The 12,641-nt window shown below is 28.9% G+C and overlaps 4 protein-coding genes across 4 annotated transcripts; 2 read left to right on the top strand and 2 right to left on the bottom strand.

The window, feature by feature from the left end:
- Positions 1–815: 815 nt before the first annotated feature.
- LOC105619870 lies at positions 816–2,469 on the bottom strand. Its single transcript, XM_012201422.1, has 3 exons — positions 2,309–2,469; positions 1,964–2,240; positions 816–1,751 (listed from the first exon to the last, which is right to left on the bottom strand). Exons 1-3 carry the CDS (start codon positions 2,467–2,469, stop codon positions 816–818), a joined length of 1,374 nt encoding a protein of 457 aa, XP_012056812.1.
- A 1,034-nt stretch (positions 2,470–3,503) lies between these two features.
- LOC105619762 (phosphoglycerate mutase 1) lies at positions 3,504–5,224 on the top strand. Its single transcript, XM_012201315.1, has 3 exons — positions 3,504–3,609; positions 4,226–4,723; positions 4,812–5,224. The coding sequence occupies exons 1-3, from the start codon at positions 3,510–3,512 to the stop codon at positions 4,976–4,978; spliced, it is 765 nt and encodes a 254-aa protein (XP_012056705.1). The 5' UTR covers positions 3,504–3,509; the 3' UTR covers positions 4,979–5,224.
- A 1,069-nt stretch (positions 5,225–6,293) lies between these two features.
- On the top strand, positions 6,294–8,955 carry LOC105617834 (ras-related protein Rab-24-like). The gene is made up of 4 exons (XM_012199388.1): positions 6,294–6,407; positions 7,779–7,867; positions 8,479–8,759; positions 8,837–8,955. Exons 1-4 carry the CDS (start codon positions 6,294–6,296, stop codon positions 8,953–8,955), a joined length of 603 nt encoding a protein of 200 aa, XP_012054778.1.
- Positions 8,956–9,741: 786 nt separating this feature from the next.
- LOC105619651 (S-adenosylmethionine mitochondrial carrier protein homolog) lies at positions 9,742–12,086 on the bottom strand. Its single transcript, XM_012201207.1, has 6 exons — positions 12,018–12,086; positions 11,208–11,364; positions 11,024–11,133; positions 10,418–10,658; positions 10,196–10,334; positions 9,742–9,850 (listed from the first exon to the last, which is right to left on the bottom strand). The coding sequence occupies exons 1-6, from the start codon at positions 12,084–12,086 to the stop codon at positions 9,742–9,744; spliced, it is 825 nt and encodes a 274-aa protein (XP_012056597.1).
- Between the last annotated feature and the right edge of the window lie 555 nt (positions 12,087–12,641).

The following is a 12,641-nucleotide window of genomic DNA, read 5'->3' as shown; positions in this document are numbered from 1 at the left end:
TTTCTACTATTTAGACAAGTTAACCCTAGCTATACACACTGCGGTTCCAGAAACTCCAATGCAATTTGCTAAATCAAGATTTTTTTTCATAATTCTGAATTTTTCTTTTTCTTTGAATCTATATATATCTTGAAATTACTTAATTGTATCGATTTTTACACATCATGGACTTATTCCTTAATTAATTCTCCATTGATTAAAAAAAAAATTAATTGAAATATCCTTTTTTACAGAAGTTATGTAACAAATATAGATAAACAAATAACAAAGAAGTTATGTAACAAATATAGATAAAAATCCAAGTATGTATATATATATTAAAGAAAAAAAAAGTATAGCTAGGATTAAAATATATTAAATTTAAGTGAATTAAAAATTATTTAAATATAAATTTAAAAATGTGCAATTTTTTGTATGTGATTTTGATACAAAATTTGAAAATATCATACATGATAAATGAATACAAATTTATTCTAAGATTACATAAAAATAATAAAAGGAACTTTATTTTTGTTAAAATGAGCCAGATCTTTTGATTAACACAAAAGCAAAAAAATATATTCAACAAATTATTCACTATTTACATTCTTAAGTTACTAAATATCTGATAACTTAAATTTTTTCTTTTATTAAATGTAAAAAAAATTTATTGAAATCGATTGTTACTGCAACGTGTTTTAATTCAATCTCTATTTACTTTCAAAATATTCGGAAATAAATTGTATCAAATGCTACCACATAGATCCATGCTCCCCTATATTATAATAAAGAATATATTACTCTTAAAATAAGAAATTAATAACTAAAAAATACATTTACTGTACATTCAGTCGTGATTCAAGTCTTTCCAAAATAGCATCCAGTTTCTGATTGGTACTCGCTTCCATCTCTTCTATTCTTTCTATCAATCTCTTTTCCATATCATGAAATTTATTCTCGATATAGATTCTAATATCTATATCGGATTTCTTATTATCTTCTCGGTTTATACAACTTTCGTCGCTATTTCTTATATTTCCATTTTTACATTCAAAAGAATTCAATTGTTCATGATCAGCCTCGCAATTTCGACATTCTTTTCCATTATCTCTTTTTGAAATTTCATTTTTCCATTTGAAATGATCCGAGTCTGATGTAAGAGTTTCCAAAATTTTCTGTTTAAACTGCTCGTTATTCACAATTTTATTATTATCGCGGTTATCGTAAAATTCAAACATAGATTGACTCATTTTACCGAGAAATATATTACTGAGAAATGTTTGAATAAAATCTTTATCATTGACAATACTGGATTTTGTCTCTTTTATAAATTCTGTCTTATTATCAATACAGGTTTTGATATCTGATTTTTCATAATTCTCTCCACAATTTGGATATTCCGTTTTACTATTTCTTCTTTCAATTCTATTTTTACATTCGGTGGCATTTGACTGCTCATAATTATCTCCACAATTTAAAAATTGTTTTTTATTATCGCTTCTTTCAATTTTATTTATATATTCGTCATATTTTGAGCCTGCAAATGTCTCCAAAAGTTTCTCTCTATATTTTCTCATACTTTCCTGTTTATCGTCAACTCTCTTTGCCATCTCAGACTTTTGACTCATTTTGCCATTGCTAGCGTTACTGAGAAAAGTTTGTATGATATCATAGTCAAAGGCACTAGATTTTGCCTCTTTTGTAGAGTCTGTCAAAAACAATCTTATACCATATATCCACATAAGAGGGCCTTTATTTTTTGTTCTAATAAACTAGAAAGTAAATATTAAATATTTAATTATGACGATCATTTATAGTTACTAAAGATAATCCAAACGTAAATTAAAATGATTTGTTTTTCAATGTTTATTTAACAATATATATACATTTATTTAATATTGGCTCTTATAGGCATTTACTTGATTTAAATTTTATTACATTAAATGTAAAATCAAAGTATTCATGTAAATAACAGTCAGCTTACCTTAATACTAACTTCTGTAGTAGGAGGATGTATCATAGTTTCGCCAAGGAAAACTATATTTTCCTCATACTCATCTATGAATTCAGCGTGTATCGTTGTTTCATATTCTCCAAATTGTTTGAAGATTTCTAGGACATTACCTTCAGAAATAATAGCAATACGTGCTATCTTCTGACAATTTGATACTTTAATATTCAGCATACATGGTTCTGTATTAGAACTCATTGGTTGTAAAGCAATACAAGTATCCACTGAAGCTACGTCTTCGCAGTTTATTCTACAAATGTTTATATTATTTTAATATCATGTTGTTAACTTAAAGGCTATGGTAATCAAGTCACTTACCTTGCAGATGAGTACTGTATTGGCGCAATGGTGACAGCATCAACAAATTGTTTATTATTGCTGATCTGCCAGTTGCATGAGATTGACAGGAGACTGTCACGGTGCTTTATAGATAGTGATGCATGCAACTCACCAGTGTTTTCGGTATTCATTATCTCCATAATTCTAGTATAATAGACGGTCACCTTTTTGCAAATAAAGCATATACCACAATTACACTTTGCAGTCTCATAAATTTGTCTGCGATTATCCGCATTCTCTTAAGCGATATCCATTCTATTGTCATATGTGCTATACATGATCACGCATAATGATCCTCCTTGAACTGTTTTAAAAGAGCAGAAATTGAAAGAATATTCACTGTTTTTGAATAAATGATTTTATTCATATTGACTGTGCTCGAACAGAAATTGTCACTGTACACTGCATCGTCGACAGTTTGAAAATTTTGAACTCCTGTTTCTGTGATTATCGATTAACTTCAAATTCTATATCACTCTATCAATTGAAATATAATACAAACTACAAATGTCAAAAAAAGGAGTACGTGAGAATTATAAGGTATATCTAGGGTATATTCCATCATCGACTATCATCGACGAGAAATGAGGTCTGTTTTTTATTCCCTGCACTCTTTAAACTGGATGGCTTGTTGCCAAGTCTGTTCGAAAGTAATTCCTTATATTGCAATTTTCTTAATATTTTAGTTGTAATTTGAACTTTTTTTGTATTTTCCTTTTCAAAAGTCCCCCGAAAAGTCTAAATTTTTGTACTTCCAAAAAATTTTCAGGTAAAAAAAAAATTTTCAAATCTGATAGAAATTCTACTAAAATTACTTCAAAATTAGCAACACCAGGTGCACGAGGTGCAAAAAATTGAAGTCCAGAGAATGCTGGAATAAAGAACAGACCTACTTAAATAAGAAATGCTTAAATAAGAATTTTTTTCAATAATCTAATATCGTGCACGAACAACATATAACAAATGTAAATGTTATTATAAAATGTAAAATGTCTATCATATATTTTGAAATATGAATATCGGCTTACCGGCCTAGTAAGCTTTATCCCTACTCCTCAAATAATCGCAAAGAATAGGGGGGAAGGGATTGACTGAAGCTGAGCGAAAGTATCGAACTGTATCGAACTGTGTTCATTGTGCGCTTCTGTCGTAGATTATCTGAGTTTCGCGATCAGAAAAGATGTCAAAATACAGAATTGTTATGGTTCGTCACGGCGAGAGCGAGTGGAATAAGTTGAATCTTTTCTGCGGGTGGTATGATTCCAAACTGTCGGACAAGGGTGCGTAAATGTCGGCATAAATGTGTTCGTCCAATTCGCCGTTTCAAGGGCGAAAGGTCGCGTGATCCCATACTAATCTTTTGAGTCTCTCTTCTGAATAACATTATTGACGTATTGCAGTCGTACATCTTAAATTATATTAAATATCACGTCACGTTAAAACTTGATATAATACGGATAATAAAAATCTTTCATTCATTATATTTTAATTTTGACAAATTGTATTGTGTGCATTTGTACACACTAATAAATATTTTAACATTTGACATCTCAAACGATTAAATTAAAATTGGATTTAAAAATTTTATTAAATCTTTGTGATATTTATTATTTTTCATAAATGAATGAAGATGAAGTATTATATCAATTTCATCTAATCAACAAATTTAACATAAGTACAAAAATTTTTATTGATCGAATGAATTTATAGAGATCTCAAGAATAGTTTACTGATAGAATAGTTTATTGATTGCACGGAATATAGTTTACTGATTTAGATGTTCGAAGAACTATATATTAGGTTATTACAAAGCATGTTAAGCTCAGTTTTATATAAGAATATAAAAGATTAAAAATTAAATTAAAAATTATTTGTATATCAGAAATCTTCTTGCAGGCAAGAACGAGGCTATAGCTGCGGGAAAGGCTCTCAAGGATGCAGGCTATATATTCGATATAGCTCATACATCAGTACTCACAAGAGCACATGAGACACTCAAATTGATTCTGAAGGAAATTAATCAAGAAAACCTACCTGTTCAAAAGACATGGCGTTTGAATGAACGACATTATGGTGGTCTTACCGGTATGAACAAAGCAGAAACTGCTGCCAAATATGGAGAGAAACAGGTGAAGATTTGGCGGAGATCATTTGATGTACCACCACCATCAATGGAATCTGATCACAAATATTATGACATAATAGTGAAAGATGCGCGTTATGCCGATGGACCAAAGCCTGACGAATTTCCAAAGTTTGAATCCCTCAAATTGACTATCGAAAGGACGTTACCTTACTGGAACGATACAATTATTCCACAATTGAAAGAGGGCAAGAGGATCATTGTAGCCGCTCATGGAAACAGTTTACGTGGCATAGTGAAACATTTGGATGGTAAGACGCTTTACTTCATTTATTTTATTTATTATTTCATTTATTTTATAACAATTTATGAAATATGTATAAATCTTTTTTTTTTTAGAAATGAGCAATGAGCAAATTATGGAACTAAATCTACCGACCGGTATCCCGTTTGTGTACGAATTGGATGAAAATTTTAAGCCTGTTGTTTCTATGAAGTTCCTGGGTGATGAAGAGACAGTTAAGGCTGCAATGGCCGCAGTTGCCGCGCAAGCAAAGGCCAAATAAATAATAATAATAATAATAATGAAAACCATCTAATATTCGAAAAGCAAAAATCTATTGTATTCGTATATCTGTTTAAAAAAATATTTATGAACCTCTAGTTTCGTTACATAGTTTACGAGAGAGAATGTAATTCAAGAGGTGGAAGCGATGGAATTCTTACTTGAATTAACAAGTATGTAAACTCCTCGTATGTAAACTAAAAAATATATACGTGTATATATCATCATATAAAAATGTATACATGAATATCTGAAAATGAGATTCCTTTTAATCTATATTTATGGATGCGTTTCACTTGATGCTTATGAAATTATTTATAGATTATCATTTTTCTTGTTTATTGAATGTTAAACAAGAGCAAATAATGCTTGCGAACGTTGAGTGTCAAATAGATCGCATCTTATGTATTATATACGCTGTGTATTTCAAAAAAGTATACGTAATATTATTTAAGTCCAATTTTTTATTCTCTAGTTTGCAGTGATTTAATTATAACTAGAAAAATGCGATTTTTATATTATCATCAAATTAAGTAAGATTAAATCACAATCAAGAAATGAAAAACCTAAATATAAAAACTTGAGTATTTGATAGTTTTTTTAGAGAAAAAATTCTAAGTAAAATCCTTGTTTTATTAATTGAAGTATTTAGATTCATTATTTAAAACAGCATAGTAAAAAATATATTTACTGAATATATTATATTGAGCAGTGAATTATAAGAGACCAACAACATTATTTATTTCTCTTACGTTGTGATATAATAAAATAAAACCATATTTATTTCTCATACATCTTTTATTATATAATCAATACGTCAAAGAGGTACAGTTTGCGTACGAAATATAGACTGGGTTGTTCCACCTTTCGGTAAACTTCACTGGTATATTCTTATAAAGTATTGACATAAAAGGAATATTTCTTTCTTTTCTACATGTAAGGGAGAGGAAAAGAGAAGCAAAATCTGAAGTGGTTTGAAGTATTTGAATTCTGAAGCCAAAGTCCAGTGTCTTCCGTTTCACGTACGATGCGCATGATATATCATTTCATCCTTCTTTAACATTCGATAACCAATAAGAAGATCATGTGTAATTGAGTGCAAAGTATCCATGCGCAATACCTTGTTTGATTCCGCCATGATCAGTATCGTTCAATGCTGTTCAGTGGTTCAGTCATTCAGTGCGTTTCGGAACGTCAATCGGTCAATGTAAAGTGGCTTTTTATGCCATAACCTTGTGTATGTATACATGTACATTACATGATACTCTGAGAACAAAGCTCTTTTGAAGAGGAAGAGCAATCGATTGAAGTCAAATATGAGTCGCGTGGATTTAAAAGTCGTATTATTGGGTAACGCGATGGTGGGAAAGACGAGTCTCATGGAAAGATATGTACATGACTCGTTTAACTGCAATAGGCCCTACCAGAATGTAAGTATTTACTCGATTATATGCGTGTGTACGAGAGTGCGTTCACGCAGTTGTAGATCTTCGCACTTCCATAATATTTAATTAAGAAGAAAACGTTTTTTACACGTGTTTGTATCAAATTAATAGAATAACCTAATTATTTCATTTCTCAAAAGAACGGAAAGAATATGAAGATTAATAAAGGGCATGTCTAATAGCGTTAATGTCTCTCTTGTACATACTATATGAAAAAGACGATTCAACAAAGAAGATTGTTGACAAAGGAAAGAGAAAAGACGTAGTTTTCCTTAGAATTTTTTAAAATCCTCCCCGATAGCAGGACTATTCCTTTTAGCTGAACTGGGCAGTTTTAATTTCGTGCGTTTAAAATTAAATACATTGATGACTATAATATTTATTTGTGTTGAAATCCCAAAATTTTTTACATTTAATGATATAAATACATATTCGGGTGTTAAAGAGAAAGATAGCAAAAATAATGATTGCAGAAACGCAAGCAATGTAAATAGACCTAATGTGAAAGTATACAATTATACATTTGTGGGTGTTTCAAATTATTAATTTATAATTATAATATTTCGTTTTAAATTTAATTCACAAAATAATAAATAAAATAAATAAATAAAGCTTTCAAAAAAATTAGTTTTTAAAAGTATTATAATTGTAATCCGTTATAGTTATAATATTTTTCACCAGTGCTGATATTCAATGCTGATACAACCCTGAAAATTTTTCTCAGAATTTTTCGTATAATTTTTTAGAATGTGTATATAATTTTTCAGAATTTCTCTATAATTTTATAACTTTCTCACATTTTTACGAATTGGAACATTTCTCAGAAAATCTATATCTTTTCTCAGAATTTTTCATATATGTTAATTATGAAATATATTGTAAGATTTTTAAGATTTTTTGTAAATATAATTTCTGATGAAATGTTACAAAATCTAAAAAATTTAAAAATACTTTTTAAAAATTATGAGATGAGAAATTTCAGAATATTTCAGAATTCACTTATATGAGAAATTCTGAGAGAATTCTGTAACTTTCCGAATATTTCTGAATATTTCTGAAAAATGTTCCAATTCATATAAAAATTATGAGAAAAATTTTCACTAGGGAGTCGTTACAGAAATTAAAGGAAAAACAAGAAACAAATTGTTAACAGATATTCTGTAAAAGAAATGCAGCTAAAAAGAATGGGCCTAGTCAATTTGCGAGCACTAATATGGTACATCTTGTTTCCTTAGTCCGCGACATTGTGGAAAGAAAATTATAAAGTAACAAAGTTGTGTTAAAGTTTGCACTGAGAATCGTCTAAATGGAAGGGAGGGCGTCATACCAATTAATCCAGTTGAAATTATGCCGCAGACAATAGGCACTGTGTTTGCAGCGAAGCGAGTGCAAGTGAACGATGTGACACTTATTATGGGAATATGGGATACTGCAGGCAGTGAGAAGTAAGTATATAAAATTATTACATCATGTGTAACCCTACCCAACTCGAAATTTTGAGATGCTGTTAAAATTGGTGCTTTTCTTTTAGGAGATACAGTTCTTTTAGAAGACACAAATGTTCTATCATTCTTGACATTTAATGAATAATAGAATGAACATTTGTATCGACTATATCTCCTAAAAGAAAGCAGCTACAGTGTAATATAATATAATGATTATTTCATTTTTGTTTAATTGGCAAATAAGGATGTAATAATTCATTGTATTAATTGTATCTGTTTCTTGCTGGAAACCCAATAACTAATAATAAATTCGGTTACATTCACTTACATTAAATTAGTGCACATTAAAACTACTTTATGTAAAGTAAAAATGGCATAAAAAATATAATCAATTTTAATAATGAAATAATATATGTATATTCCATCAAATAATGTAACAATATCATTTTTGAGTATTTAAATTCATTCATTGAAAAGATTTACATTTTACATTTAACTTTGTTAATTTTAAGCATAGCAACTTTTAGTATACACTAATCTAATGTAATGCAAGTGACCGAATTCGTTATAATATAATACCAATAAGTTGTGCTGTTATCATTAATTATCAGGTATGACGCAATGACTAGAACATATTACCGTGGTGCCAAGGCTGCCATAGTGTGTTATGATATTACAAAATCGAGTACGTTCCAAAGAGCGAAGCACTGGGTAAGAGAACTTAGAAGCATTGAAGAGAATTGTAAAGTATATCTTTGTGCCACCAAGAAGGATTTGTGCGATGAAGGTTTTGTATCAGACGATCCAGATATACAAAATGTTGTAGAGAGATATGCGAGTGGTACACAGACCAAACTTTTCGTAACGTCTAGTAAAACGGGAGAGAACGTAGGTAAGAAAGTATTACATTTAATAAACATTGTTTTATTTTATTTACAAAATGATATTTATTATATTTGTTCTTTATAGTCGAATTGTTTGATGAAATTATACAAGATTTCATATCCAATCCTGAAAATTTGCAAAAGGTAGAAGAAGCAATTGTTCTAAGCAAAAAAACTGGGGAAAGGTATTGTTGCGCAATCTAATATAATCAGTATTTGTACTTATTGTACTTATTCTTTTATGCTTTTTTATACTAGATAATTTATCTCTGATATTATGATAAACATAATGAAATAGATTCTAATGTATTGTTAATGACCAGTGTGATATTATTTTGTTTATTAGTAAAAGCTCAGAATTTTAAATATGCAATGTTGTTAGCATAATACAACTTCGCAAAAATAGATTAGATATTTTAGCAAATAGCAGATTTTTTAAAAATGTATGGAATGTGCACATACAATTTTGTATACTTGAAAAATTATGTGATAAGCAGTTTAAAATTTTAAATATGTGATTCTTGATCATTTAGCTCTTTTTTTTTCATATTTTAGTAAAATTTTAGTAAAATGATATTTGTTCATAATCACATTCATGTGATTATGAATCGCGATTGATAAGATTCAGTGATAGAATTATATTTCTAAATGTACATGAAATGTAGTTTTTTTATTTTTATGTTAAATTTTTATGTTAAAAATTTTGTACTTATTATTACATAGAAACTTGAAAAATTGTTTTTACTTCGAAATTCCTTGACTGGCTGAAAATAGATAAACGAGAATTTTTAATTTTGTTACAGTAAAATATTAGAATAAATTGAAAAAAAAATTTTTTTAATTCAATCAAATTTATTGAGTTATTATTACCTTTTGGAATTTATTTATTCCAGTAGAATATTACTGATTGTGAGTGAGAAAATTTCTCTCTTTACTAATTGTATGTAATTCACATAACTTAGTTTTTATAATTCATTCATTTAATGGCGACTAAGAAAGATAGGATAAACAAAATTCTCTAGCTTGTTCATAAACACCAAAAAATATAAACCCACCCATAGTAAAACCAGTTACTCTCGGGAAAAAACCAGCAAACAACCTGAAAATATTAAATATATATAAGAAAGGAATTACGAGCCAATATATTTGTTACAATATTCAAGATGACCTCATGATAGATCGAAACGTTTTGTTATATTTGTGATTAAATTTTGTCAGTAAATTTCTATGTTTGTTTATAATTATCTTGATAATTATTATAATAAATATTAGAATTATTGTAATAAATATATTATATTAGCTCATAGCTTTTTTCTTACATGTATTGAATTTTAATCATTTGAGTCGTTTTCTTATAATTTTTCTAAATAATTCTAAAAACATTATATAAAATTTCAGAAACAAATTTCGATTGAAAAAAAAATATATTTTATACAATCCTCACCCTTTAAAACCGTGATCTCTGTAAACGTCTTTCAACATTATTGATATTTTAACTTCCTCTTTTTCTGCAGATGTGCTAGATAACATAATTCTGGTCTTTGCAACATCTAATGGCGTCGTTATGGCGGCTGATATTGCAACTGAAAGATAAAAAAAAATTAAAAATCTCATATAAGTAAGATTATTGTTCTAAAATTATTTTACTAAATACTAGATTTATTACCTGACGCAGCTCCGCAAGTGGCACCTTCCATAGGTGTGCAGTCCCGTTGTATTTGTTGGGTCCAATAAAACTTGAAATGTTCCCATAATGGCATTTGAATCACACCAAATGGCAGATCCCGAAGGACAGTGCTTCCATAACCGCGATATAATGTTCTTAATCTCAGTCGATGCGAATCAGACAAAAGCGCTTGTTTCCTTTGTTTAATAACCTCAACTGGTACCCGAATTAAGCAGGCAGTCTGCATATGTGAATCAAATTTTATTATATTTTCGATATTTATAAAATATGATCTTTGACAAGATGATCTTTAAATATTATAAAATATTCTAAGGAATGATTCCTTATATTAATTCAAAATGAAAATTTCATATGACCATTTATTTAACTGTAAAATGATATTAAATATAAGAATAATCTATATATAATTTGAATATCGGCTTAGTGCAGACAAATAGACCTATAAAACATTAGATGCTTTCCATTTGATGACGCAAGGCAACGTTCTATCTTTGTTACTGAACGTTAAGAAAGATAAAATGTTTATGTTGATTTGTCTCACTAAGTGGAAAGCACCATTATTGAATACAATTAGCAATTACTTACTATTTCAGAAGATGATGCTGCGATCATGTGAATAATGGAGTGATACTGATTTGGTATATTTGGTTGCGAATATTGTTTTATTCCTTCATAAGTAATAAAAAATATAGCAGCTGTAACATTAATGTTTTCATTAATATTAGAGGAAAAATATTTTTTTTTTGTATAACTGTGTTTTATTTTGTACCTGACGGAGCCGAACCTAGTACTACAGGCCCTATGCCTTTATACAGGTACCTGAAACCGCCGGATTGGAAAAATCCATGTTGACTTTGCAAGCGCGTTTTCAGGGTATCCAATGGAAAAAGTGTCACGTCACAAATAACTCCTGCAAGAGCACCTGACTAACATGAAGTAACAATTATTTTTTAATAAAATCATATTGATGTCTATTAAAATCTATTGATAGTATTTTAATATTTTAACTATGTTATTCTAGACAAAAGTTTCTGTCTGTTCTATATTTGTCAGTAATAATTTGATAAAAAAAAATTTATTAAAATTTAAGTTAAATATTTAAGATATCAAAGAAACAATAAATGGTAAATTATATTAAAAAGTTAAAAAATAAAATAATATATTAAAATAATTTATTAACCTTATATTAGCCAAAATTAGTTTTTTACGTTCGAAATATTAATAACAAGCAATCTATTGATGATGTAGAAATGATTTATAAGAAAATAAAACGCAACTATTTACGGTTATTTATGAAAATCAATTTGTAACAGTAGACATGTGGAATAAATCAGTAAAATTTAAATGATAAATATGATTTGAGATTGATATGAGATTGATGAGGAAAATATGAGCTATAATAATTAGCCGGTTGTGAATTATAAATGGAATATGTAGTTTATATAAACAATATGAACAATTATTCTCAAAAAATTACAAAAAACGTAGAAAAAATAACAAATATAATATAAAAAATAATATAGCTAGATAACTTGCATATAAATTTAATAATCAGCCGGCAACCACGGACGAAACTTACAATAAATGATGTAAGCAAGATATCTCTCTTTGAGAGTTTCGGTACGGGCTCTTCTTGTTCGTGAAACATTTCTTTATCACGTTATACTCCGTCTCGATGTTAGGTCCGATTAATGAGAAGATTTCAAGAAACGTCATCGAGCTGATAAGTAGGAAAAGTGGCCTCTGAGTAAAAGACTACCTTGTATCGCGCGCTAGAGCTTTCGGCAGAAAAAATATTCGCATAATCATTGATGATTAATAATTACTACCGGATACTGAATATTTTGGACATGTATGTCTGCCAAACTTATACCATTCATGATGAAACGACATACGACGTAAATGATGTAAGCTGATGAGAAAACACGTGCTCTGTATCGCCCGTATACATTATCATACAATACATAAGTAGGCATATATTGGTATATGTGAAGCCCGTCGTCTGCTTTTCAGAGCCGAATTTAACCTAATCTTTCTAACAATTCGCGGGAAAATTGGAGTAAAGCCTGCGACACACAATGCTTTTCCTACTACTGGATTGCTAACTGGATTAGAATCTTGCCACCGTATTGGCTGCGATGCTGTCAGTACGATTCTAATCCAGTAACATCGTATGCTACAGGCTTAATATACTTTCAAAATA

Source organism: Atta cephalotes (genome assembly GCF_000143395.1).
Source record: "Atta cephalotes unplaced genomic scaffold scaffold00001, whole genome shotgun sequence".
In the NCBI taxonomy this organism is placed as follows: Eukaryota; Metazoa; Arthropoda; class Insecta; order Hymenoptera; family Formicidae; genus Atta; species Atta cephalotes.
The sequence above is the reverse complement of the archived record's forward strand: the minus strand, read 5'-3'. Positions and strand labels throughout refer to the sequence as shown.